The sequence below is a fragment of the Carassius auratus genome, chromosome 1, assembly GCF_003368295.1.
Source record: "Carassius auratus strain Wakin chromosome 1, ASM336829v1, whole genome shotgun sequence".
Lineage (NCBI taxonomy): Eukaryota > Metazoa > Chordata > Actinopteri > Cypriniformes > Cyprinidae > Carassius > Carassius auratus.
The window spans coordinates 3,180,748-3,205,015 of NC_039243.1; the positions used below are offsets into that span (position 1 = coordinate 3,180,748).

Here is a 24,268-nt window from a genome sequence, read left to right on the forward strand (position 1 = left end):
AAACAAAAAAAACTAAAAAAGTTATAAGTACATTTTAAGGATTTTTTAAGGTAATGTAATAAGGTAATGTAAGGATGTTAAAATATTTATACTTGACAACTTTTTTTTCAGTGCATTTGGAGTCATAACCAACATTTGTCTTAAGTGTATAATCTGTCTGAGTAAATGGATTTGGAGATGCTGCAGCACTCAGGACGGCTTTCAGATCCAGTGAAGAACATCATCCACACAAAGCCAAGAGCACTGCAATCAACAATAACCATCAGTACATCTTTAGTGCTATTGTGGATATTAAGGCAAGGCAAAAAAAAAATCGTAGAAAATGGTAATTCAAAGTGCTTTACATAAAAGAAAGTAAAATAATCATGAAGAAAAATAACAACAAAAATAAAACAAGCAATTTTAAAACTTTTAAAATGATTAAAACATTTAAAAACAGTAAGAAAATGATTTTACATAAAAAAATAAAATAAAATAAAACATTGAAAATATAATGCAATCAGTCCGGACATTGCACAGTGCTCATTCAATAAATGCACATCCAAAAAGATGCGTTTTGAGTCTAGATTTAAATGTGACTAGTGTTTTAGCACATCTGATCTCTTCTGGAAGCTGATTCCAACTGCGGGCGGCATAGTAACTAAAGGCAGACTCCCCTTGTTTTGTGTGAACTCTTGGTATTTCTAACTGACTTGATCCTAATGATTTGAGTGCTCTGTTAGGCTTATATTCAGTTAGCATATCTGCAATATATTTCGGTCCTAGGTCATTTAGTGACTTATATACGAGTAAAAGTATTTTAAAATCAATCCTAAATGTAACTGGAAGCCAGTGTAAGGACCTGAGGACTGGTGTGATATGCTCAGATTTTCTGGTTCTAGTCAAAATCCTGGCAGCAGCAGTCTGGATGAGCTGCAGCTGTCTAATGGTCTTTTTGGGAAGGCCAGTGAGGAGCCCATTACAATAGTCCACCCTGCTGGTGATAAAGGCATGAACAAGTTTCTCCAAGTCTTGACTGGAAACAAAACATCTAATTCTTGCAATGTTTTTTAAATGATAGTATGCTGATTTAGTTACTGCTTTGACATGTTGCTGCTATTATAGCGGGGACCCGACACGTATCACTGAGAGCTGCTATCAGTTGTTTTTGGTTTACCTTCAGCAGATAGAGGGTTTGGGCCCTGGCGTTGTGGCAGCGGTCGGAGAGCTCTCATAGGAACAGGGCCCACAGGCTTTGGTGGTTGGGGGGCCCGCCGTTTTTTTGTTGATATCTGCGGGCTAGCAACGAATGAGTGAGAGAGTTTAGTCCCAACATACATCAGTTCCTCCATTTTCTGTGAGAAGCACAGAAGAAGAGATGCTGGAGAGAGGGATAATGTGTCTGGTGAGATGGGCTGTGTCTCTGGTGTTTCCGGTGGCTGTGATGTGTTGTCCTGGCTTCCCTGGCTGTTCTCCAGAAAGTCGTACTTGGGTGGTGAATCTTGTAGCTGTTTTGATACATCACAGTCAGTCTAATTCTTGCGATGTTTTTTAAATGATAGTATGCTGATTTAGTTACTGCTTTGACATGGCTACTGAAACTAAGGTCTGTCTCCAGAATCACACCAAGATTCCTGACTTGATTGTTAGTTGTTTGACCCCTAGAGTCAAGGTATGCATTCACCTTGAACACTTCATCTTTGTTTCCAAATGCAATGACTTCAGTTTTTTCCTTGTTTAACTGAAGAAAGTTCTGGCACATCCAACTATTAATTTCATCAATGCATTGGCAGAGGGAGTCAATGGGGCTGTAGTCATTTGGAGATAAGGCTAGGTAAATCTGGGTATCATCAGCATAGCTGTGATAGGCAATTTGGTTCTTTCTCATTATTTGACTTAGTGGAAGCATATACAGGCTAAACAAGAGCGGTGCAAGAATTGACCCTTGCAGGACTCCGCCTCTATATATAATAGCCTCTCCCTTCTAAGTATGACCTGAACCATTTAAGTACCATCCCAGAAAGCCCGACCCAGTTTTCCAGTCTCTCTAGTAGTATGTTATGATCGACAGTGTCAAACGCAGCACTGAGATCTAGCAATACCAGCACCGATATTTTGCCAGAGACACAATTTAAGCGAATATCATTTATTTTCTTAATGAGTGCTGTGTCTGTGCTGTGATGCGGTCGGAAACCAGATTGAAAATTGTCCAGGTATCCATTTGAGTTTAAGTATTTGTTCAGCTGATTAAAAACTACCTTATAAAAAAACTACCTATAATTTTGCCTATAAAAGGAAAATTAGAAATTGGTCTAAAATTGCTCAAAATTGTATTATCAAGATTGGTCTTTTTCAGAAGGGGCTTTACAACTGCAGTTTGGAAATGTCCCAGAAAGAAGTGAGGCATTCACCACTTCTAAGAGATCTGCTTTTAAGCAGTCAAGCACACTTTTGAAAAAAGATGTGGGAAGTGTGTCAAGACAACAGGTTGATGATTTTAGTTGCTGCACTGTCTTCCAGAATTTAACTATCATTTTTTTCAAAAAATAGACATAGTATCTTTTTGATATTTTGGCCGAATCTGTCTGACCTCTGCATTACTTGAGGATGTGCTAATCGCCTTCCTGATATTTATGATCTTCTCAGAAAAGAAAGAAGCAAACTCATTGCATTTGTTGTCTGATAGCATATCAGTGGGAATCTGACTTGGGGGGTTTGTCAGTCTGTTAACAGTGGCAAAAAGAGTATGAGTGTTATTTAAGTTACTGTTTATAAGGTTTGAGAATAAGTTCTGTCTAGCTGTGGCTAGTTTCACATTAAAAGCATGAAGGATGTCTTTATAGATGCTATAGTGAATTTCAAGTTTTGTCTTCCTCCACATCCACTCTGCTTTTCTGCATTGTCTTTTCATAGTTAGAACTGCTGTTGATCTTCTCCAAACTAATTTATCTCTGTCTGTTTTCTTACTGACTATTATTGGTGCAATATCATCAATAACATTCTTAACTTTTGAGTTGAAGGAATCAATGAGAATATCAACAGTCTGCAGAAATTCTTGGTGTTAAAGATATAGCCTCCATAAATAGTACACTTGTGTTCTCGTTTATGCATCTCCTTCTGACAGAGCCAGATCTAGATTCAGTGGTAGCAGAGATCAATATATCAAAGAAAAAGTGATCAGATAGTGCTACGTCCTTAATAACAATGAATGAAATGTTTAGACCCCTACTGATGATTAGATCCAGAGTGTGTCCACCTTTGTCCATGCACATGCTGAATCAGGTCAAAAGTGTTTAGAACCGTTATCATTTCTTTTGTAGTTTTGTTTTCTGCATTGTCTATGTGAATATTAAAATCCCTTGCAATTGCAAAACAAGAAATTATTGATAACATTTCTGTGACCTCTTCAACAAAGGCTGGAGAGTATTTTGGAGGTCTGTAAATAATAATAAACAGAATGCGTGGAGCACCTTTCAGCACAATCCCTAGATATTCAAAGGACAAGTACTGACCAAATGACACTTGCTTGCATTAATAGACATCTTTAAATAGAGCAGCTACACCCCCACCTCTCCCAACAGTCCTGCAGACACTCATGTAAGTGAAGTTAGGAGGGGCTGCTTCATTAAGGATTGTTGCACTGCAGCTGTCTTCAAGCCATGTTTCGTTTAGAAACATTAAATCCAGATTGTTTGTGGTTATAAAGTCAATGATTAGAAATGATTTATTTTTTAGTGAGCGAATGTTTAAAAGTGCTAACTTGATGGCAGTGCTTGGTGTCTTTACATCAATCTTAGTTTGATGCATAATAGGCCGCAGATTAGATGAGTTTGCCCTTCGGCTTGAGAAGGCCTAAGACTTTCTATCACGTGATAAAACTGAAATAGAGAAAGCTACAGGCACACTGGGTTTCCGCTTGTTCAGTAGGCATTTGTGAATGTTGCTGCTATTATAGCGGAGACCCGACACGTATCACTGAGAGCTGCTATCAGTTGTTTTTGGTTCACCTTCAGCAGATAGAGGGTTTGGACTGAGGCGTTGTGGCAGCGGGCGGAGAGCTCTCATAGGAACAGGGCCCACAGGCTTTGGTGGTTGGGGGGCCCGCCGTTTTTTTGCTGTTGTTGATATCTGTGGGCTAGCAGCGAATGAGTGGGAGAGTTTAGTCCCAGCATACACCAATTCCTCCATTTTCTGTGAGAAGCACAGAAGAAGAGATGCTGGAGAGAGGGATAATATGTCTGGTGAGATGGGCTGTGTCTCTGGTGTTTCCGGTGGCTGTGATGTGTTGTCCTGGCTTCCCTGGCTGTTTTCCAGAAAGTCGTACTTGGGTGGTGAATCTTGTAGCTGTTTTGATACATCACAGTCAGTCTGTGAGGATAGTGTCCATGAGCAGTGATTGTTTTGGCTGTGTGGTGTTATCAGTGTCCTTGCGGGATATGTCAACCACATGATGACTCAGACCCAGTGTGTGTGTGCTGAATGGATTGACACACTCTGCTGTAGGATGACGAAGGGAGAAGTAGATATTGTCCTTAAACACTCTTGCACCAAGTTTGTTTGGGTGGAGGCCATCCGGTTTAAACAATTGTCTATGGCCCCAGAAAAGATTGAAGTTGTCAATTAAATTTACTCCTTTTTTATTACAAGATCTTTGTAGCCATGTGTTCAGCCCAAGCAACCGTGAAAACATATTTGTTCCCCTTGCTGGGAGTGGTCCACTGATGAACGACTGAACTTTGAGTCTTTGAAGTGTTTCAAAGAGTTCAATGAAGTCCTTCTTAAGGAGTTCTGACTGCTCTTTCCGAATATCATTCTTCCCCACATGGATGATGATTTGATTTGCAGTCTTGTGCTTCATCAGAATGTTCTGAAGTTCCTTGTTCACATCAGAGACTGTTGCTTGAGAAAGGCAGCATGTTGTTGTAGTCCTGCTACGGATGTTTCTGATAACAGAGTCACCCACTATCAGAGTCCTTGGCTCGGCTGCGCTCTGAGCTGAAAGCCGCTGTCTGCTTGACCTTGAGCGCCTGTTAGTAGCGGTGTTAGCTGATCCGGTCCATGTTTAATCACATTTGAGGATTCCTCACCCACATTTATTAATGCTTCAAATCTATTATCCAGGTGTATAGGGGGTGGTAGAATGCCAGTATTCACAATCCTTGTCATAGTTGAATCTGAGGTAGAGGAAGCTATGGCAGCGATACGAGAAACTCATGACAAACTGATGTCTCGTGTTCCTTTGGGTCTCGCTCCCTGTTTGTGCCAACGATTAGTGTGGCGATCAGTTTTGGCTTGTTCCTCTACACTTGCAATTAACTGTTGAGATTCAGAAGATTCATGGGACTCACCGGCTGTATGCTGAGGGGGTCCATGACTACGGTCTGCTAAGTGTTCCGTCTGTTTTGGAAGTCCAGCAAGTAACTTTGTTTCAAGAATCACAATCCTTTGTAGAAGTTTGCAGCAGTTCATGCAACAAGTAGATCCAACAGGAGGCATTTTTTTTTAAAACATCATCAAGACAATGTTATCTGTGCAATCAAATAAAGTTCCAGCCAAAAGACCAACATCAACTGAGTAACAATTTAATAAAAAATGTAGATTAGAAATACTTTAACCTGTGTCTGATTATAAATAAAGATTGTGTGTGAGAGAACTAATCTAAAATAATAATAATAATAATAATAATAATAATAATAATACACTGTAAAAAAAAAAAAAAAAAAGGTTTAGTCAACTTAAAACAATAAGGCAACTTATTGCAAGCGCTTTTTTTGAGTAAACTTTACAAACGGGACTAAAGTCCACCCAACTTAAAATAATAACTTAATATCACAAGTTGTCACAACATAAATAGTCATGTTAACCTAAAAAATATCAGAACAAAATATTTTTGTTTACTGAACACAAGGCCTATTATCTATATAATGTAAGCATACATAATTTTAAAGTGAAGAGTGACATCCAGCCAAGTATGGTGATCCATACTCAGAATTCATGCTCTACATTTCACCCGTCCAAAGTGCACACACACACACACACACACACTGACACAATGAACACACACCCAGAGCAGTGTTCATCATTTATGCTGTGGTTCCTGGGGAGCAGTTGGGGGTTCGGTGCCTTGCTCAAGGACACCCAAGTCATGGTATTGCCGGCCCGAGTTTCGAACCCACAACCCTAGGATCAGGAGTCAAACTCTCTAACCACTAGGCCACAACTTTATATCATTAAAATAGTCTAAATAAATAAAAGACCATAACACGGGTCAAATAACTTTTTTTTTTATTTTTATTTTTTATTGAAAGTTTGTGTCCAAAGCACAAGGACATACCAAGTCTTGTATATTAACTTCTTTACTCAATGCATTTTACACTGAACTCAACACATGGTACATAAGGCTTGTTAAATAAATCCAGTTTTAATTATACCTTCATATGTTAGCAGTCTTGTGGCATGAAGTCACATCTATTTAAAATTTTTGTTTGTTTTTAAAGGAACTATTACGTGAAATTTACTATATTGCTTATTTTAACATCAACCTAATCCACTGGGCAAAGTTACGTCCAGTGGACGTCTTTTTATGTCTTTGCAGACACTGTGAACACTGCTGTGTGTGTGTGTGTTTGTGTGTGTACTTGTTTTTCTATTCTGGTGGGGACTTAAACCTGAATACATACAGACTCATGGGGACTCGTTTCACAGTGGGGACCTAAATTGAGGCCCCCACGGGTAAACAAGCTAATAAATTACACAGAATGAAGTTTCTTGAAAATCTAAAAATGCAGAAAGTTTCCTGTGAGGGTTAGGTTTAGGGGTAGGGTTGGTGTAGGGCGATAGAAAATACGGTCTGTACAGTATAAAAACCATTACACCTATGGAGAGTCCCCACAAGGATGGCTGAACAGACATGTGTGTGTGTTTGTGTGCGTGTGTGTGTGTGTGTGTACTTTGGATTGGTTAAATGTAGAGCATGAATTCTGAGTATATGTCACCATACTTGGCTGAATGTCACTCTTCACTTTTTCCACTTTCAAATTGTGTATGTTTATTAGGGCTGTGAATCTTTGGCAAGGCAGCGATTCGATTCGATTACGATTCATAGGTTTTCGATTTCGCCTTCGTTGAGAGCCAAGAATCATTCCGAGTCTGTGAACATTTCTGAAATACACTGGGGATAATATTCTTAATTTAATTAAATGTATTTATTTTCAGGCTTTTCACCTTTCGCTCTAATAACTGGTTCAATGGAATTTACTTTTTTATATATATATATATATATATATATATATATATATATATATATATATATATATATATATATATATATATATGTATTGTATGTTCGTGACGCAAGCCGTTTTTGACCATGTTTTACAATTGTTGTTTTAAAAGCAGGTTTACAGAAAACCACGTTTTAATGGAAACTGAATCAAAATGAAACAGATTTTTAGCAGCATACAATGACAGTGAATGGTGACCAAAACTTTGATTCTCCAAACATTGCATAACACTTCATAAAAGTATTAATATGATTCCACCTGTTTAATTATCATCTTCTGAAGCAACATACTTATTTTGGCAGAGAACAAAACTAAATACAAGGCCTGTTTTACTATACATTTTGATGGTTTGTTCAGATCAACAGGAAGATGCTGCAGTGAGAGGCGGAGCACAGAGGAACCAATCCTGAGCTATGTGGGCGGAGTCACATGTGATTGCAAGCTGTCATTAGTGAAGAGTCATTGAAGCGTTTCTTTTTTTATAGCTTAAATACATGAAGTAACAGTGGAATAAAATGAAATGTAAAAGCTGGTTCTGTAAATATATAATGTTATAATTAATTCAGCAGAACAAAACACATGAATTGATGTTCAGTGGTGGGATATAATCTCACTAGTCTTAACTGTTGTGTGTTTGGTTATCTGATAGTGCAGCATGTGCTTCATTGCTGATTTCTTTGCTCTGTTTTCACACGTCTGTCTCTGTGTATATTTCTGCAGCATCCTCCATCTAAACTGATGAAGTCTCACTGTGGATACAAGTACTTCCTTATTTTACAATATATTCCTGCTTTTAAATCATAACTGATCATTTCATCCTAAACTACTGAACAAAATCATAACAGTGCAGATTCACAATGAACAGTGTATCATTTTATGGGGTCAAAGTGCTCAATATTACAGGCTTCTGTTATTCTGTCTTTGTGTTTTCGCAGTTTAATTTGTGAAAATCTCATGTGTTTGTACATATCCTCAAACTACTACCAGAGCTCCAGACATCAACACTAATGTGCATAAGTACATGTGCATATGTGTGTTTTAGTCCAGTAATGGTGTTCACTTGTTGAGGGAGGGACACTGCTGGGTATTAAAACAGTGTTAACCACAGAGAGTCTAAAAGTGTGTGTTATACTGAGTTCAGTCATGTGTCTGCTGCTGATCTGATGAGCTTCAACACGGTAAGACAAACACACTCATACTTCAATGAAAACTGATGATTATTGCTCATATAACACACAAGTCTTAACGTGAGAAATGTTAAGAATAGGGAGATGTAGATGTACTGTTCATGACTGTATAAGAGCTGATTAATGCTGTATTATAGAAATATTTGACGCTGATGTCGGTCAGAATGGCTCCTCGTCTTCCTCTGATCTTTCTGCTCATGATTCACGGTGAGTCTCTGTTACATTCACATTACACACTCTCTGATTGTTTTATTTAAGACCTCACGATGAGTGGCTGATGAACACTTTCTTCTGTCCTGTTCTCACACATTTCCTTTTAAACAGGAAGTTTAGTTGAGAAAAGTCAAAGGACTTGTGTCTTTTATTAATATCCAGAAGTCTTCTGTTATTCACTGGTCAGTGTCATGTGGTTTAGGGACGTGTTCATTGTTCAGAGCTCATGGTTTTGGAAGTGAATATATTAAATATTTATTGTGTCAAAGAAGTTTACTAGCATATAGATGAGCTCAGATCTGATAGCTCATATTTTGATGTCATTGGTTATTAAATCAACTTTATTTTCTTAGTCTTGTTTTTCATTAGTTGATAGTGCAGCATGTTGTTCACAGCTGAATTCTTGTTTTTTTTTCACTCCTTGGTCTCTGTGCTTTTATTTCTGCTTTTTTTGCAACTGATATATGTATGCTAGTCAGTGTCATGTGATTTAGCGACGTGTTCATTGTTCAGAGCATCTGATTGGACAACAATCTGTCTGACACAAGAATGTGAATATGTGTGGCTCATGTTCTTGGAAGTGAGTGTTCATATGTTTAATATTGTCAATGAAGTTCACTTCCATATAGATGAGGTTAGAGATGAAAATGTAGAAGCCAAAGAACTCCCATTGGGTATGCAATAACTTTTTATTTTTTTTATTTTTTCACTCCTTTGTCTCTGTGCTTTTATTTCTGCTTTTCTGCAACTGATGATGAACTTCAAATAATGTATTACTCTATAGATTCTGAGAAAAAGAGTATTATCATGTTATGGTCCAGTGTAGGTGATAAAACATAATTTTCCTCCTGATGAATTCTGTGTTTCAGGGGTTTCTGCTGGTTGGGGTGTGAGTTACAGTCCTTCACACATCTGTGCACTAAAGAACTCATCAGTGATAATGATCTGCACTTACACATACCCTACTGGATATAAGATTGAGAAAGTGTTCTGGACCAAAAACCCTGTAAAGGGTGAAGAGAATCCAGATCTGTCTGAGGATCCTGAATACAGTCAGAGGCTTCAGTATCTTGGAGACAAAAAGCAGAACTGCACCATCAGACTGAGTCATGTGACACAGAACGACCAACACATGTACTGTTTCAGATTCATCACTGATAAACCTGATGGCGTATGGCTTGGTCATCCTGGAGTGACTCTTACTGTCACAGGTGACTTTCATGAGGCTGAGCTCTTCTTCTGTGCATTATGCTGAATAATAATCAGTGTATGACAGCAGCACTAGATATAATGTGTGTGTTGTGTTCAGATCTTCAGGTGGAGGCTCCTGAGAGAGTGACAGAGGGAGATTCAGTCCGTCTGACATGTAAAAGCAGCTGCGCTCTGACTGACAGAGCAACATTAATCTGGTACAGAAACTCACAGCCATTAACTGAGAGAAGAGACAGAAACAATCAACTCCTGCTGCAGTCAGTCAGAAGAGAGGATGCAGGCAGATACAGCTGTGCTCTACATGGACACACTTACATCTCTCCTGCTGCTCAGCTCAATGTCACCTGTGAGTACAGATAGACATTTCATCTTTAATGTTGTCTTTGAAAAGCTAGGAAAGTTCAGGGCTACATATCTCTGATTAATGGTTAGTAGTTTTTTTGCAAGCTCTGATTTCTTTGGAAGCACTCTCTTTTTTTTCTGCAGTTTATTTGTATATACTGTTTGTGTCACCATTGCTCTATGAAAGAACTATATTTCGCTTTTGCCATTGCCATCCAATGTGCTAAAAATGACAATAAAGTTGACTTTGACTTAGTCCTTTTACTAAAACCATTATTCTGAAAAACAAAACCAAATTTAACAGATTATTTCTAAGGCTGAGAAGGAAACAGGTAAAATCGCTTTTACAAATCAAGTGCTTTGTTGATTAATAAAAATGCATATAAATTATGTATATATGTAAAAAGAGGCCGATAGAGGGTGCTAGAGCAACACACTGAATCAAATCAGAAAAGTAAAGCCAGGACTAGGACTTGATAAAGCAAACATGTCTTGCGAAAAATAAACTTTTGAGAAGGATCATCCTCAAACTTAATCCAGAACTTGGTAAAACATTTATCTGCATTTCATCCTGACCGAATAAGGACCAAAGCTTTACTGATGATTTTTATGAAGATGTCCATTTAAATCAGCTGTAAGAGCTGAATAAAACAAAGTACAACAAATGGGCATCATCGCTGCCATCATTACCCCTTTAGCTGTGAATACAGATTCAGATGCAAAATAAAAGTCCCACATACGTAAAATAACTAATGCAAACCTTATTCAACTTTTAACATACAAAGTATGTCAAAAGCAATACAAAACAAACTATTACAATAATACAAATTATTGAGTATGTTACATTGGCCCTACCTAGACAATTGCCACAGCTGCTACTTCCAGTAAATCTTGTGATCGCTATCAGTGAATATGAGTTTCACAAGTTCACATCTACGTATATTAATACCGTAAGTTTATGCGTATTTGGCGTGCTGTCCGGGTGGAGGGCTCCGAGCTCTGGATGTGGCGCGAACCCAGAGTACTCCCCCCGGTTGTGGTAAGAGTAGATGGATCTATAAGTGAGGAGAAATGGGGTGGAGGAGGGATGCTGAAAACCGTCGATGAACAGAGATAGGTTCTGCTGTTATTTATACCTTGTCATGAGTTGATTACTGATTGGTCTCCACTTGTGTTAATCAGGTTAATGAACTGCGACTGTTCCTCCCGAACTTTGTTATAAAACAGCATTTCACGAGTTCACATCTACGTATATTAATACCGTAAGTTTATGCGTATTTGGCGTGCTGTCCGGGTGGAGGGCTCCGAGCTCGGGATGTGGCCCGAACCCAGAGTACTCCCCCCAAAAACAAGAGAGCAAAAGGACAGCCGCCAGACTACGAACCCCCCAAAACGCAGAGATTTGGCGGGCTGACGTTTTTAGAAGTATGGTCGTTTGACCAGGAGATCTCGCATTGCCTCTGGCAGAAGTAGAGGAGCAGGCAGGTCCTGTTGGTTAATAGTTGAGGAAGAAGCGGTTACGATGTCGGGAAGACGGGCTCCACCGTCTGCCTGCGAGGTGTAATGATATATTGACTAGATGCGTAATGTATCCGCTGGGAGGCTGAGGCTCGCTGGACAGATAGAGGAAACAAATTATATTCCTGCATCCGCTGGAAGACTGGCTCGCTGGATGAAGAACAGAAAGAGATGGATGCATACTGCGTCCACTGGGAGACTGAGGCTCGCTGGACGGGTAGAGGAATGAATAGGTATTTACTGCGTCCGCTGGGACACTAGTGCTCGTTGGACAGACAGAGGAAACCAATAGATATTACTGCGTCCGCTGGAAGACTGGGCTTGCTGGACGAAGAACAGGAAGAGATGGATGCATACTGCGTCCGCTGAGAGACTAGTGCTCGCTGCCAGGCAGAGGAAAAAATATGTATTTACGGTGTCCCCTTGGAGACTGAGGCCCAATGGACAGGTAGAAGGAATTAGATAATTACTGCAGTGCTCGCGGACTGATAGAGGAGACAAATAGGTATTTTCTGTGTCCGCTGGGAGGCTGAGGCTCGCTGGACAGACAGAGGAAAGAAAAATAATAATGAAAAATAGATGTTTACTGGGTCCGCTGGGAGACTGAGGCTCGCTGGACGGACAGTGGAATGAATAAATATTTACTGCGTCCGCTGAGAGACTGGTGCTCGCTGGACGGACAGTGGAATGAATAAATATTTACTGCGTCCGCTGAGAGACTGGTGCTCGCTGGACGGACAGTGGAAACGGATAAATATTTACTGCGTCCGCTGAGAGACTGGTGCTCGCTGGACGGACAGTGGAAACGAATAAATATTTACTGCGTCCGCTGAGAGACTCGTGCTCGCTGGACGGACAGTGGAAACAAATAAATATTTACTGCGTCCACTGAGAGACTGGTGCTCGCTGGACGGACAGTGGAAACGAATAAATATTTACTGCGTCCGCTGAGAGACTGGTGCTCGCTGGACGGACAGTGGAAACGGATAAATATTTACTGCGTCCGCTGAGAGACTGGTGCTCGCTGGACGGACAGTGGAAACAAATAAATATTTACTGCGTCCGCTGAGAGACTGGTGCTCGCTGGACGGACAGTGGAAACGGATAAATATTTACTGCGTCCGCTGAGAGACTCATGCTCGCTGGACGGACAGTGGAAACAAATAAATATTTACTGCGTCCGCTGAGAGACTCGTGCTCGCTGGACGGACAGTGGAAACGGATAAATATACTAGTGCTCGCTGGACGGACAGTGGAACGGATAAATATTTACTGCGTCCTCTGAGAGACTGGTGCTCGCTGGACGGACAGTGGAAACGGATAAATATACTAGTGCTCGCTGGACGGACAGTGGAACGGATAAATATTTACTGCGTCCGCTGAGAGACTAGTGCTCGCTGGACGGGCAGTGGAAACGGATAAATATTTACTGCGTCCGCTGAGAGACTGGTGCTCGCTGGACGGGCAGTGGAAACGGATAAATATTTACTGCGTCCGCTGAGAGACTGGTGCTCGCTGGACGGGCAGTGGAAACGGATAAATATTTACTGCGTCCGCTGAGAGACTGGTGCTCGCTGGACGGACAGTGGAAACAAATAAATATTTACTGCGTCCGTTGAGAGACTCATGCTCGCTGGACGGACAGTGGAAACGGATAAATATTTACTGCGTCCGCTGAGAGACTGGTGCTCGCTGGACGGACAGTGGAAACGGATAAATATTTACTGCGTCCGCTGAGAGACTGGTGCTCGCTGGACGGGCAGTGGAAACGGATAAATATTTACTGCGTCCGCTGAGAGACTCGTTCTCGCTGGACGGACAGTGGAAACGGATAAATATTTACTGCGTCCGCTGAGAGACTCGTTCTCGCTGGACGGACAGTGGAAACGGATAAATATTTACTGCGTCCGCTGAGAGACTGGTGCTCGCTGGACGGGCAGTGGAAACGAATGAATATTTACTGCGTCCGCTGAGAGACTGGTGCTCGCTGGACGGGCAGTGGAAACTAATAAATATTTACTGCGTCCGCTGAGAGACTGGTGCTCGCTGGACGGGCAGTGGAAACGAATGAATATTTACTGCGTCCGCTGAGAGACTCGTGCTCGCTGGACGGACAGTGGAAACGGATAAATATTTACTGCATCCGCTGAGAGACTGGTGCTCGCTGGACGGGCAGTGGAAACGAATAAATATTTACTGCGTCCGCTGAGAGACAGGTGCTCGCTGGACGGACAGTGGAAACAAATGTATATTTACTGCGTCCGCTGAGAGACTGGTGCTCGCTGGACGGACAGTGGAAACAAATATATATTTACTGCGTCCGTTGAGAGACTCATGCTCGCTGGACGGACAGTGGAAACGGATAAATATTTACTGCGTCCGCTGAGAGACTGGTGCTCGCTGGACGGACAGTGGAAACGAATACATATTTACTGCGTCCGCTGAGAGACTCGTGCTCGCTGGACGGGCAGTGGAAACAAATAAATATTTACTGCGTCCGCTGAGAGACTTTTAAATTAAAATTTTTTATTATGTTTGAAAACGGCGTATTGTGCAGAGGCTAATGCGACTGGGAATGTGGGGCATCAAAGCTGATCATAAACCCTTGTTGAAATTCACGTCGCTTATTGTGAAAACTGAACAGCTTATTTCAGTGAAATGGCTTAACATGATGACTTTTTTTTTTTTTTTATCTGGGGGAGGTACAGAAAAGGCTCCTGCGGGAGCAGACACTGCTGCGGCAGTGAGGAGATACGAAAGGGGCTCCTGCGGGAGCAGACACTACTGCGGCAGTGAGGAGATACGAAAGGGGCTCCTGCGGGAGCAGACACTGCTGCGGCAGTGAGGAGATACGAAAGGGGCTCCTGCGGGAGCAGACACTGCTGCGGCAGTGAGGAGATACGGAAAAGGCTCCTGTGGAAGCAGCTCTGCATTTAACCCATCCAAGTGCACACACGGCAGTGAACGCGCACACACCGTGAACGCACACCCGGAGCAGTGGGCAACCATTTATGCTGCGGCGCCCAGGGTGCAGCTGGGGGTTCGGTGCCTTGCTCAAGGACACCTCAGTCATGGCATGGCCGGGCCATGACTCGAACCCACAACCCTAGGGTTAGGAGTCCACTCTCTAACCACTGGGCCCTGAGTTCCCCCTCCTTGACTGTGGGAAGAGTAGACAGGTTAGTAACATTTTCAACCTTTGTTCATTTTCAACCAATGTGGAGGAAGTTTTTTTACAGTATAAAATAAGAGGCAAAAATTATTTTACTATTGTAAATATGAGTTTATGACAGCATTTATAATTAAACCACGGTAGCCATAAATTTACCGTTGTCTGAGACGTCGTGAAATGTTCTTTAGCATCATGACCATAGAATGTAGTTATGGTTCTGCAAGGTTTAGCATGGTTTCCAGAGATCTGGAGCTGATTCTGGGTAGCTCGGTGGTTTGTGACTGTTGTCTCGTGGCGCGCTGTCTTTTAAGGGGCCGTTCACCTATCACGTCTTTTTTTTTTTTTTTTTTTCTCTTCTCAGGCGCGTCCGCACCGCATCGAGTTGGAAACATCTCAACTTTTCAGGATGCCGCAGCGCAAGAATATCAGACCTGAACCAGGAAGTTGGTCACCAGATCACAGGGTAACCAGTTAAATTGCATGGAGACACCGGAGAGCGCCTAGATGTTCCTCTGAGGTGCTCGCTCATCGCAGTTGTGCTGCCGTGGTACACCATATCGGTTTTGCAAAGGGAACAAAGAGACGTTTTATTTGTCCTCTGTTTAAAGTATTCTCATACTTTTAATAACAGTGGTCTCGGTTTGTGATAGAATGCAACTTCTTCATTCACTGTATGCCATTATGCGAGATGTAAACAGTGTGACGCGTCCACGCATTGCACGCGCGTCGACGTATTTTTTTTTTTTTTAGTCGACGTAAGCGATGATGTCGACGCGTCGTTGCAGCACTAATTAGTGGTGGAAATTATGATTCTTTCTAGAGATTCGTTCATTTTCGGTTCATTCAACAAAATGATTAGTTCAGAGATAATTTCTTCGTTTTACACAGAATATGCCAGCAGGTGGCAAAAGAGTGTATTATGTGTTATGTCTTACGTCAACGAACGCATTCACTTGTTACAAAAACTGATCTGGCTTTATTAAAATGTGTGTATAATCGCGTTCAATATATGAAGTCTAATTGAGTTGTTCAGATGAACAAAGCACAGGGTTTCTTGCCTAATTAGCATTTTAATTGTTTGGTCAGACAGTTTGTATATTATATATTCACATCCATAAATCGGGGATTAACCTTTCTTTTACGGTCTATGGATTAAACGTGGAGTTGCTAAATATCAAAACGAGCGTATGTGTACAGTACTGTACCTATAACTGCGCTTGCATTTTCGAGATTGACATGCTAAAATAGCAGATTAACCCAGTTTACTCTAATTCATTTTGTTCGCGAACAAGATAAGCTATGTGCCAGTTCATTTAATTCACAAACGACATGTATCCGTTCATTCAGTTCGTTGACGAATGACAAGTGTGCCAGTTCGGTCATTTCACTCACGAACGATAAGATCTCTAGATCTAGTTCAGACTCATATGAAACTCGTTCATTGCGTTACTACATTCAACAAATCACATACTCTGTCACATCTCATACTCGAAGGCTATCGGCTCGATGTCGAGTAATTCTTTGACAGGATGAAACGGTTGTTACCCGGTTCACTGAGCTGCGCATGCGCTGCTTAAAGTGCCGCGCTGCTATGAAGGGAGGAACTTTACTGAACGAGAAATATGAGTCCGTGGATAACATGAACGATTTGTTCGCCTAAAAGATTCGTTCACCTAAACGATTCGTTCATAAAGAACGATTCGTTTACGAACGACACATCACTAGCATTAATGGATACATCTGGAACACTGGTTTCACGTTGTAGTATAGACTGTGGAAACAGAGGCTTCTGAAAACTATGGGAATCATTATGCAATGAAAATCATTATGTCTGTAAAACATACCAACAGACATGATTATGGCAATAACGTTAATTGCAGTTATGTGCTATTCACTTACAAGCAGTTCTAACGATATTTACTTGCATGCTTTCATATTACGGTCCTAGAAAAACTCAGAATTTACTCACACTGCTGTCCTGCGGCAAAACGAGGGTATAATGATCACGCCAGTAGATGGTGAAATATGTCCCCAAGAAAATTTGTCCTGCCAGAATAATGCATGAAACTTGTCTGTAAAACCTCAGTGAGGTTTAAACATGCACGGTAAGGCAGATGATATCTTTGGACATTTCAGTGTGGATGATGACTACCTCATGGCCTGATTTAACAAACTTTAAGCCTCCTTTCCACAGCACACGACATTTGTACACGATTGTCACATTTCTCCCTCTTGCGGCAGGCGTGCTTAACTTTCAAACTGGTCGTGCAGTAGCCCTAACTGTTACCTTGACATGTTCACCATGGTAAAGTTAATAATTTGAATGAATATAATGTATAATGTATGAATACATCGTCACAAATCAGATTACCCCCTAAATAAAAACAGTAGGTTTTATGGGGCTAATCACATAAATAATGGTTTAATAATTATTTCTGCCATAATTATTATGAACCACCATTTTACATAAATTATGTTGAAGAATAATGTCAAGGTTAACAAAATATAGGTAATTCGACCTCGCAACGAAAGATCACATCCGGTCGGGCGTTTGCACACGGCCTGGTCGCAGAAGTTTAAATATTTGAACGCATCCGAGGCTCAATTTGGATCTGAATTTCCACATACATATGTGATCGGAACTCCACGCGGCTCTCGCACTACTTCTGGCCGCAAACCTGTATTTACCGTCTTCATCTGAAATGTATTGATTTATGACGCACGGTCTGCGCCGCTAGAGGAGGCGGCCTCAAACTGCGCCTCGGCCGGAAAAAGCCGCGGTGAAAGGCTGAGCCGCTGCGGGAAGTGAAAGAGGCTTGCTGCAGTAAGAAATGAGGAGCGGGCTGGTTGAATGCCTGCTGGTGCTGCGATTCCAGCGCTCAAAGAGAGCCCGGTCTTGATCGGATCAATTGTGGTGTCAAGCGAGGCGAGCTTGAACTTTGCACGGTCTATTGGCCACGACGTGTGGCTTGGCACGAAGAGCAGCTGTCGCGATGACGTTTGATGGTGCTCAACGGCCGTGTTTAATGATCATGGTCAGCAAAGTAGCAGATCTGAAAAATCACCGGTATGGATCTCCTTGTTGGAAGGAAGATTTGTGATAAGATGACAGACAGCGCGAACCGGGATGCTGAAAACCGTCGATGAACAGAGATAGGTTCTGCTGTTATTTATACCTTGTCATGAGTTGATTACTGATTGGTCTCCACTTGTGTTAATCAGGTTAATGAACTGCGACTGTTCCTCCCGAACTTTGTTATAAAACAGCATTTCAAATATCTGTGATTTATAAGTCTCAGTTGTGTAATGTCAAATTTACTTTGTTAATGTTTTTTTAGACCCACCAAAGAGCGTCTCAGTGTCCATCAGTCCATCTGTAATAGTGGAGGGAGATTCAGTGACTCTGATCTGCAGCAGTGATTCAAACCCTCCTGCAGAAATCAGCTGGTTTAAAGGAGGAATGTTTGTAGGATCTGGAAGAATCTACAGCATCTCAAAGATCAGCTCTGATCACAGTGAAGAATACAAGTGCAAGTCCATCAATGAACATGGAGAGAAATACTCTGATGCTGTGACTTTAAACATAATGTGTGAGTTATTGATGATTAAGCAACTGTGATGTCAAATTTGTATAGTGGTTGTAAATCACACACACACACACACACACACACACACACACACACACACACACACACACACACACACACATATATATATATATATATATAGAGAGAGAGAGAGAGAGAGAGAGAGAGAGAGAGAGAGAGAGAGAGAGAGAGAGAAAGAGAGAAAGAGAGAGTTTTTTTTTCTGTTTTAGATCCTCCCAGGAGTGTCTCAGTGTCCATCAGTCCATCTGTAATAATGGAGGGAGATTCAGTGACTCTGATCTGCAGCAGTGATTCAAACCCTCCTGCAGAAATCAGCTGGTTTAAAGGAGGAATGTTTGTAGGATCTGGAAGAATCTACAGCATCTCAAAGATCAGCTCTGATCACAGTGGAGAATACAAGTGTAGATCCATCAATGAACATGGAGAGAAATACTCTGATGCTGTGACTTTAAATGTCATGTGTGAGTGTATTAGATTGGTTTTATAATTTCTACTCACATTAATATTTTTTTAAATATCTTTAATAATATGGTGATTGTTATCAGATCCTCCCAGGAATGTCTCAGTGTCTATTACTGGATCTGGTGTAATAGTGGAGGGAGATTCAGTGACTCTGATCTGCAGCAGTGATTCAAACCCTCCTGCTCTGAACTTCAGCTGGTTTAAGGAGAATCAAAGCTCAGCTGTTGGATCTGGACAGAGTTTCAGTGCACTACAGAGTGGACGCTTCTACTGTGAGGCTCACAATCAACATGGATCTCAGAGATCAGACGCTGTTACTGTCACAGGTGAAGCTTTTATTAACACACTCCTGGATCTTCACATCATTCATCAGTTTGTTAATTATGATGATCTTCATCTTTCAGTTCATCCTGGAGCTGATAGGAATATGATTGTGATCGCAGCAACATCTGGAGGATTATTCATCATCATCTTCATCATCATCATCATCATCCTGCTTATAATGTGAGTTTAATAAATAAAACTGCAGGGATTATATGTTCATTTTTGTCCTGATGTAGTAAAAACTTGATCATATATGTTTGTTTATAAGACTTTATACAGTACAGATTGTGTCAAAGCAGCTCTACAGTGTCAAACAGGAAAAAGTGTATTGATAATGCAAGAGGACAATAGTAAAGTTACATTTTCAGTTAAAGTCAGTTCATCATTGATTCAGTGATGTCATCATCCAGATCAGCCCTCCTCCAATAGTATCTGTGCAATCAACACAATATTGCCAGAAATAAAGGTAATCAAACTAGAGATGACAGTAGCAAGAAATCAAACTCCATCGGTGGCAGAAATGGAGAAAAACCTTTGGAGTAACCAGGCTCAGTCGGGACCAGTTCTCCTCTGAACAGATGAAAGTAGCATGATGTGGTTTAATTCCAGTCTGCCGCACACGTGCAGAGGTCTTGTCTGGTTCTCGTAGTCTTGAGCTGATGAGGTCTTCACAGGGGATCTGTCTCAAGAGTTCATCTAGTTGTCGTTCAGGGCTGTAGGGGATCTGTCTCTAGGGTTCATCTAGTTGTTGTTCAGGGCTGTAGAGGTTGTCTTGTGCTGATCCACCATCTGGTCTGGATATGGACTGGATCTGAGTGGCTACGAATAAGAATGAAACAGACTAATATTTGATTATGTCATTCATCTTACGATGTAACAAGTACATCAGGGGTTAAGTATATTAATGAATGCTGTTAATGTCTGTCATTATAACAGGAGGAAACGAAAGAGTGATCAATCTGAAGATCTAACAATGAAACAGGTAAATAAACACGACTTCACAGAAGCAGACTATGTTTTAGTTATCTGATGTTATGTGATCTAATGTTGTACTTGGTCTGAAAAGTTTGAGACCTGCTGCTGTCTCAGAAGCTGCTCACTTCTGAAAATTTTATTTGTCTTACAGTTTTGACAATCTCTAGGACACATTTCTCAATAATTAGATTAGATTTGATTAGATTCAACTTTATTGTCACTGCACATGTAGGTACAAGGCAACGGGTCACTTCTAATTAGGTCACTTCTGTTAAATCTCTTCACACAGCCAGAACAACAGCAGTCTCTGTTCGCTAAACTGTGAATCATTTTATCACTGCTTTGACACTAAATTGCATTCATTGATGACATCTGACAAATTACATTAATTATTTTATCACTTCGACACAAACACCAAAAAATGTATGTACTATAAAACCCAAAAGTTTTCTAAACTGCTACACTTCAGATCAAAGACAGAAATTTGCAACATTTCTACAGTAATATCATACAGAAAAATATTTAAAAAAAAATTTGATATACTATCAAAGCAGTTGTAGCTGAATATATTCACAAGTGTTTGACCTTCTCTTTCATTGCCATCTAGATTAAGAGTAATGATTTTGCACTGTAATGTAAACATGGACCATGTGACAGAGAGTATCATTCTGCTTTTTTACAACAGAAAACATTGTATAATGCTAACTGCTGTCCGTGTTTTCAGGTTGTTGTGTTGAGTGATAAAGTTTTGATCTGAGACATTAATGAAGTCTTTTGGTAGTTTTGTGCATTCTGAATGTGAAATAAACTGCTGTATCAAGTTGAAAGATGTTAGGAGAACTGTGAGAAGAGTTTTGAAAAAGTGACTTTAGAATTGAGAAATCAACTGTAATTGTGTGTTTTCTTGTCTTTCAGAATGATCTTTATTCTGATGTGTCACAGAGAGTTTCCGTTCATGACGAGTCTCTTTCTGAACCTGATCCAGTCAATGATGCTCTGTATGCCAGTGTGAAACCCAGCAGATCCAGAGGAGAAACTCCTGAATCCAGAGATACTGAGGAGATCCAGTACGCAGCTGTCCAATATCACCGAAAGAAAGAGAGAAACAAACCGGAAGAAGATGAATGTCAGTATGACAATATATGTTCATCAGCTGCCATGAGGTGAGAAAACAACACCTTCACCAGCACAGTTCATGTAATCAGAGATGTAACCGTGTTGTGCTCCTGTTTGTTCAGATTTTCTAGGAAATCAAATGTTCAAACTGTTGAAGACCTATCAGTGATCTACAGCAGCGTCGGATGAGAAGTCAGAAGTCAGAAAGAGCTTTATTATGAAGGTATTTTTGACTCAAAATGACTGAACACCTGTGGCAGTGCGATTTGTAGTTGTAGAGAAAAGCCACACGTGTATCATTAATTTGAAGTCACAGAGAGAAATGTTTTAAGAGTTGCAAACCTGTAGACATGTTTTTCTTTCCCACAAACACAACACAACAGTTACACCTTCTCAAATTCTTCATTGCAGGTGCACAAATCCTATTCTACAAATCACACATTAAGACACTTGTACGCTCACATTTTTGATACAATTGCTGCAGTGAATATGGTGCAAAACGTATTTACACACCCGCATCAAGAAATGTGAAGTCATGGAGAAATTCTGCACATCCTCAAATCAGTATGTGAATTCATCCAATGAGAGTTGCACACTTGTAGAATATTTTCTCATGTCTTGTATATTTTTCTAACACAAACACAAGTACATAACTACAGCTGCTTGAATCTGCTGCGATGAATCTCAAACACCGTTTTTTGCTTTCAAGTGACAAGTTTTGCACTCTCCCTTTTGCAGTTTCTTAATTTGTGATTTGTAGAATAGGATTTGTGCACCTGCAATGAAGAATTTGAGAAGGTGTAACTGTTGTGTTGTGTTTGTGGGAGAGAAAAACATGTCTACAGGTTTGCAACTCTTAAAACATTTCTCTCTGTCACTTCAAATTTACTGATACACGTGTGGCTTTTCTCTACAACTACAAATCGTACTGTCACAGGAGTTCAGTCATTTTGACTCAAAAATACCTTCACACAGTTTCCTCTGGTATTTCTGCAGCCTCCTCTGGCATTTCGAAGTAATTAAAACTCATTTGGGGTTGGAAATGAAAGAAAAGTAAAAAAAAAAAATACACCTTTCTGCACAAGTTCTGCCAAGTATGTTCTGCACTTTAGTCACTGCCATACAGAGGCAATAATCATATGACAAAATATTCACAGATGTCCAGCAGGGGGCGACAGAGAAATGAGGAAAAAGAGCCTCTCATTTATGAATGCAAAATCATCAACATGGCTAAAAGTTTTGGCAGTGACATACATTTTGGTTTTGTAAGTTTATTGCTTCAGCATTAGTAGATTATTTTTCAACATGTTTCAATTTGGGATTAAATGATTACTTGTACTGGTATTATCATCAAAACAGTGAATAATTATCACAATTTTGTAAATAGCATCTGTCTGAGGCAAAATTAGCATCCAATGTTTATATTTCATTCTTCACAGGATGATTATAATTTTGTTATAAGAACGTTCTCCAAATATATAATGTTGGTTTTAACATAAAAAGCTTTCTTCAACAACAGCCTTAGATGCACTGTAAAAATTATGTAGCTTCAGTGGTAGAGGAATGGGGGTTCGATTTCCTGGGAACACATGATAGGTAAAAATTGATAGCCTGAATGCACTGTAAGTTGCTTTAGACCCCCATTCCTCAAATCTTACCCTGGAGGTCCAATGCGCTGCAGAGTTTGGCTTCACCCCTGACCAAAGATACCTGCTTGTGATTTTCTAATGATCCCAAGGACATTGATTGGCATTGATTAGCATGCTCAGGTGTGTTTAATTTGGGTTAGAGCTAAACTCGGAAAGTGGATCTCGAGGTCCAGATTTGAGGATCTAAAAAGCAAGCACTTTATTTATCTTTTAATTGAATGTAAATTAATTATAAAATTAGTTATCATGTTATTTAATACAATATTTTAATACAATAAAATATGGTGTTTATATAGCAGTGTTCCTGTCATTACAGTGGCATTAATACAGTAAATGCTGTGTTTTGTATTTGCGTTTTCATACAATTCACAACAATGGTGACCAGAGGTGGACATTCCAGGAGCCAGAAAGTAAAAGTCCTGCCATATGTTTATTCCAAGCATGAACTCAGCAGCTGATTTCACCAGAGGAGGAACCAAGTCATTCCTTTCAAGTCACCAACAAGTCTCAAGTTAAATCCCAAGTCATGAAAGAGTTAACGTTAATGAGATCATTAAGTGACTAATTAAATAAAGATTGTGTACTAGTGATGAACACCTGCTGTTAACAATCAACATCACTGAAGAAAAGAGAAACACAAGAACTACAACTGAATTTAACCACAGCCTTGGATGAAATCAGTTGGAAGGAAAAAAAAATATATAACTTTGTCACCAGAATTGTGGTCAGTATTTGAAACATGACACCATTGTTGTATTTCATATGCCAAATGTTGATGTCTGTGAGTGTATAAATAACCTTAAATATGTTTTAAACAAAAAGTTAGCAAGGGCAATATTTATAAAATCTTAAACAGCAGCACATGAACTAAAAAGCAGGTTGAGGATCTAGAGCACAACTGAAGCAAACTCTGATTTCTATGATGGTGATCTCAAACAAAACCTTTTCAATAAGACATCAACATCTTAACCTCTGTGAATTCTCAATAAGAACTTCTGTGACAGAAATAAAATCAATCTGGTTAGTATTACTGTAAGTGGAACTGGTGATGCTGTTTGTGGAGTTATTAAGTCAGATCTTCAGATTTAAAGTCTTTTACATTCAGTTCATCTAAGGCTGTGACTGAAGAAAGTTGTAGTTTGTGTCCTTATTTCTCTTTCTTTCTTGCTTGTTCACAGCAAGTGAGAGAATGTTACAGGTACATTTTACTAACCTTAAAATAACATTA

The 24,268-nt window shown here is 40.2% G+C and overlaps 1 protein-coding gene across 1 annotated transcript in view; it reads left to right on the forward strand.

The window, feature by feature from the left end:
• Window positions 1-8,596: 8,596 nt before the first annotated feature.
• Window positions 8,597-24,268, forward strand: part of LOC113116074 (B-cell receptor CD22-like) — a 109,307-nt gene continuing 93,635 nt past the window's right edge. Inside the window, exons 1-5 of the mRNA XM_026283981.1 lie at window positions 8,597-8,656; window positions 9,532-9,873; window positions 9,972-10,220; window positions 18,245-18,496; window positions 18,724-18,975. Of these exons, the coding sequence (XP_026139766.1) occupies window positions 8,602-8,656; window positions 9,532-9,873; window positions 9,972-10,220; window positions 18,245-18,496; window positions 18,724-18,975 (1,150 nt within the window). The 5' untranslated portion in view covers window positions 8,597-8,601. The remainder of the gene's footprint in view (window positions 8,657-9,531; window positions 9,874-9,971; window positions 10,221-18,244; window positions 18,497-18,723; window positions 18,976-24,268) is intronic.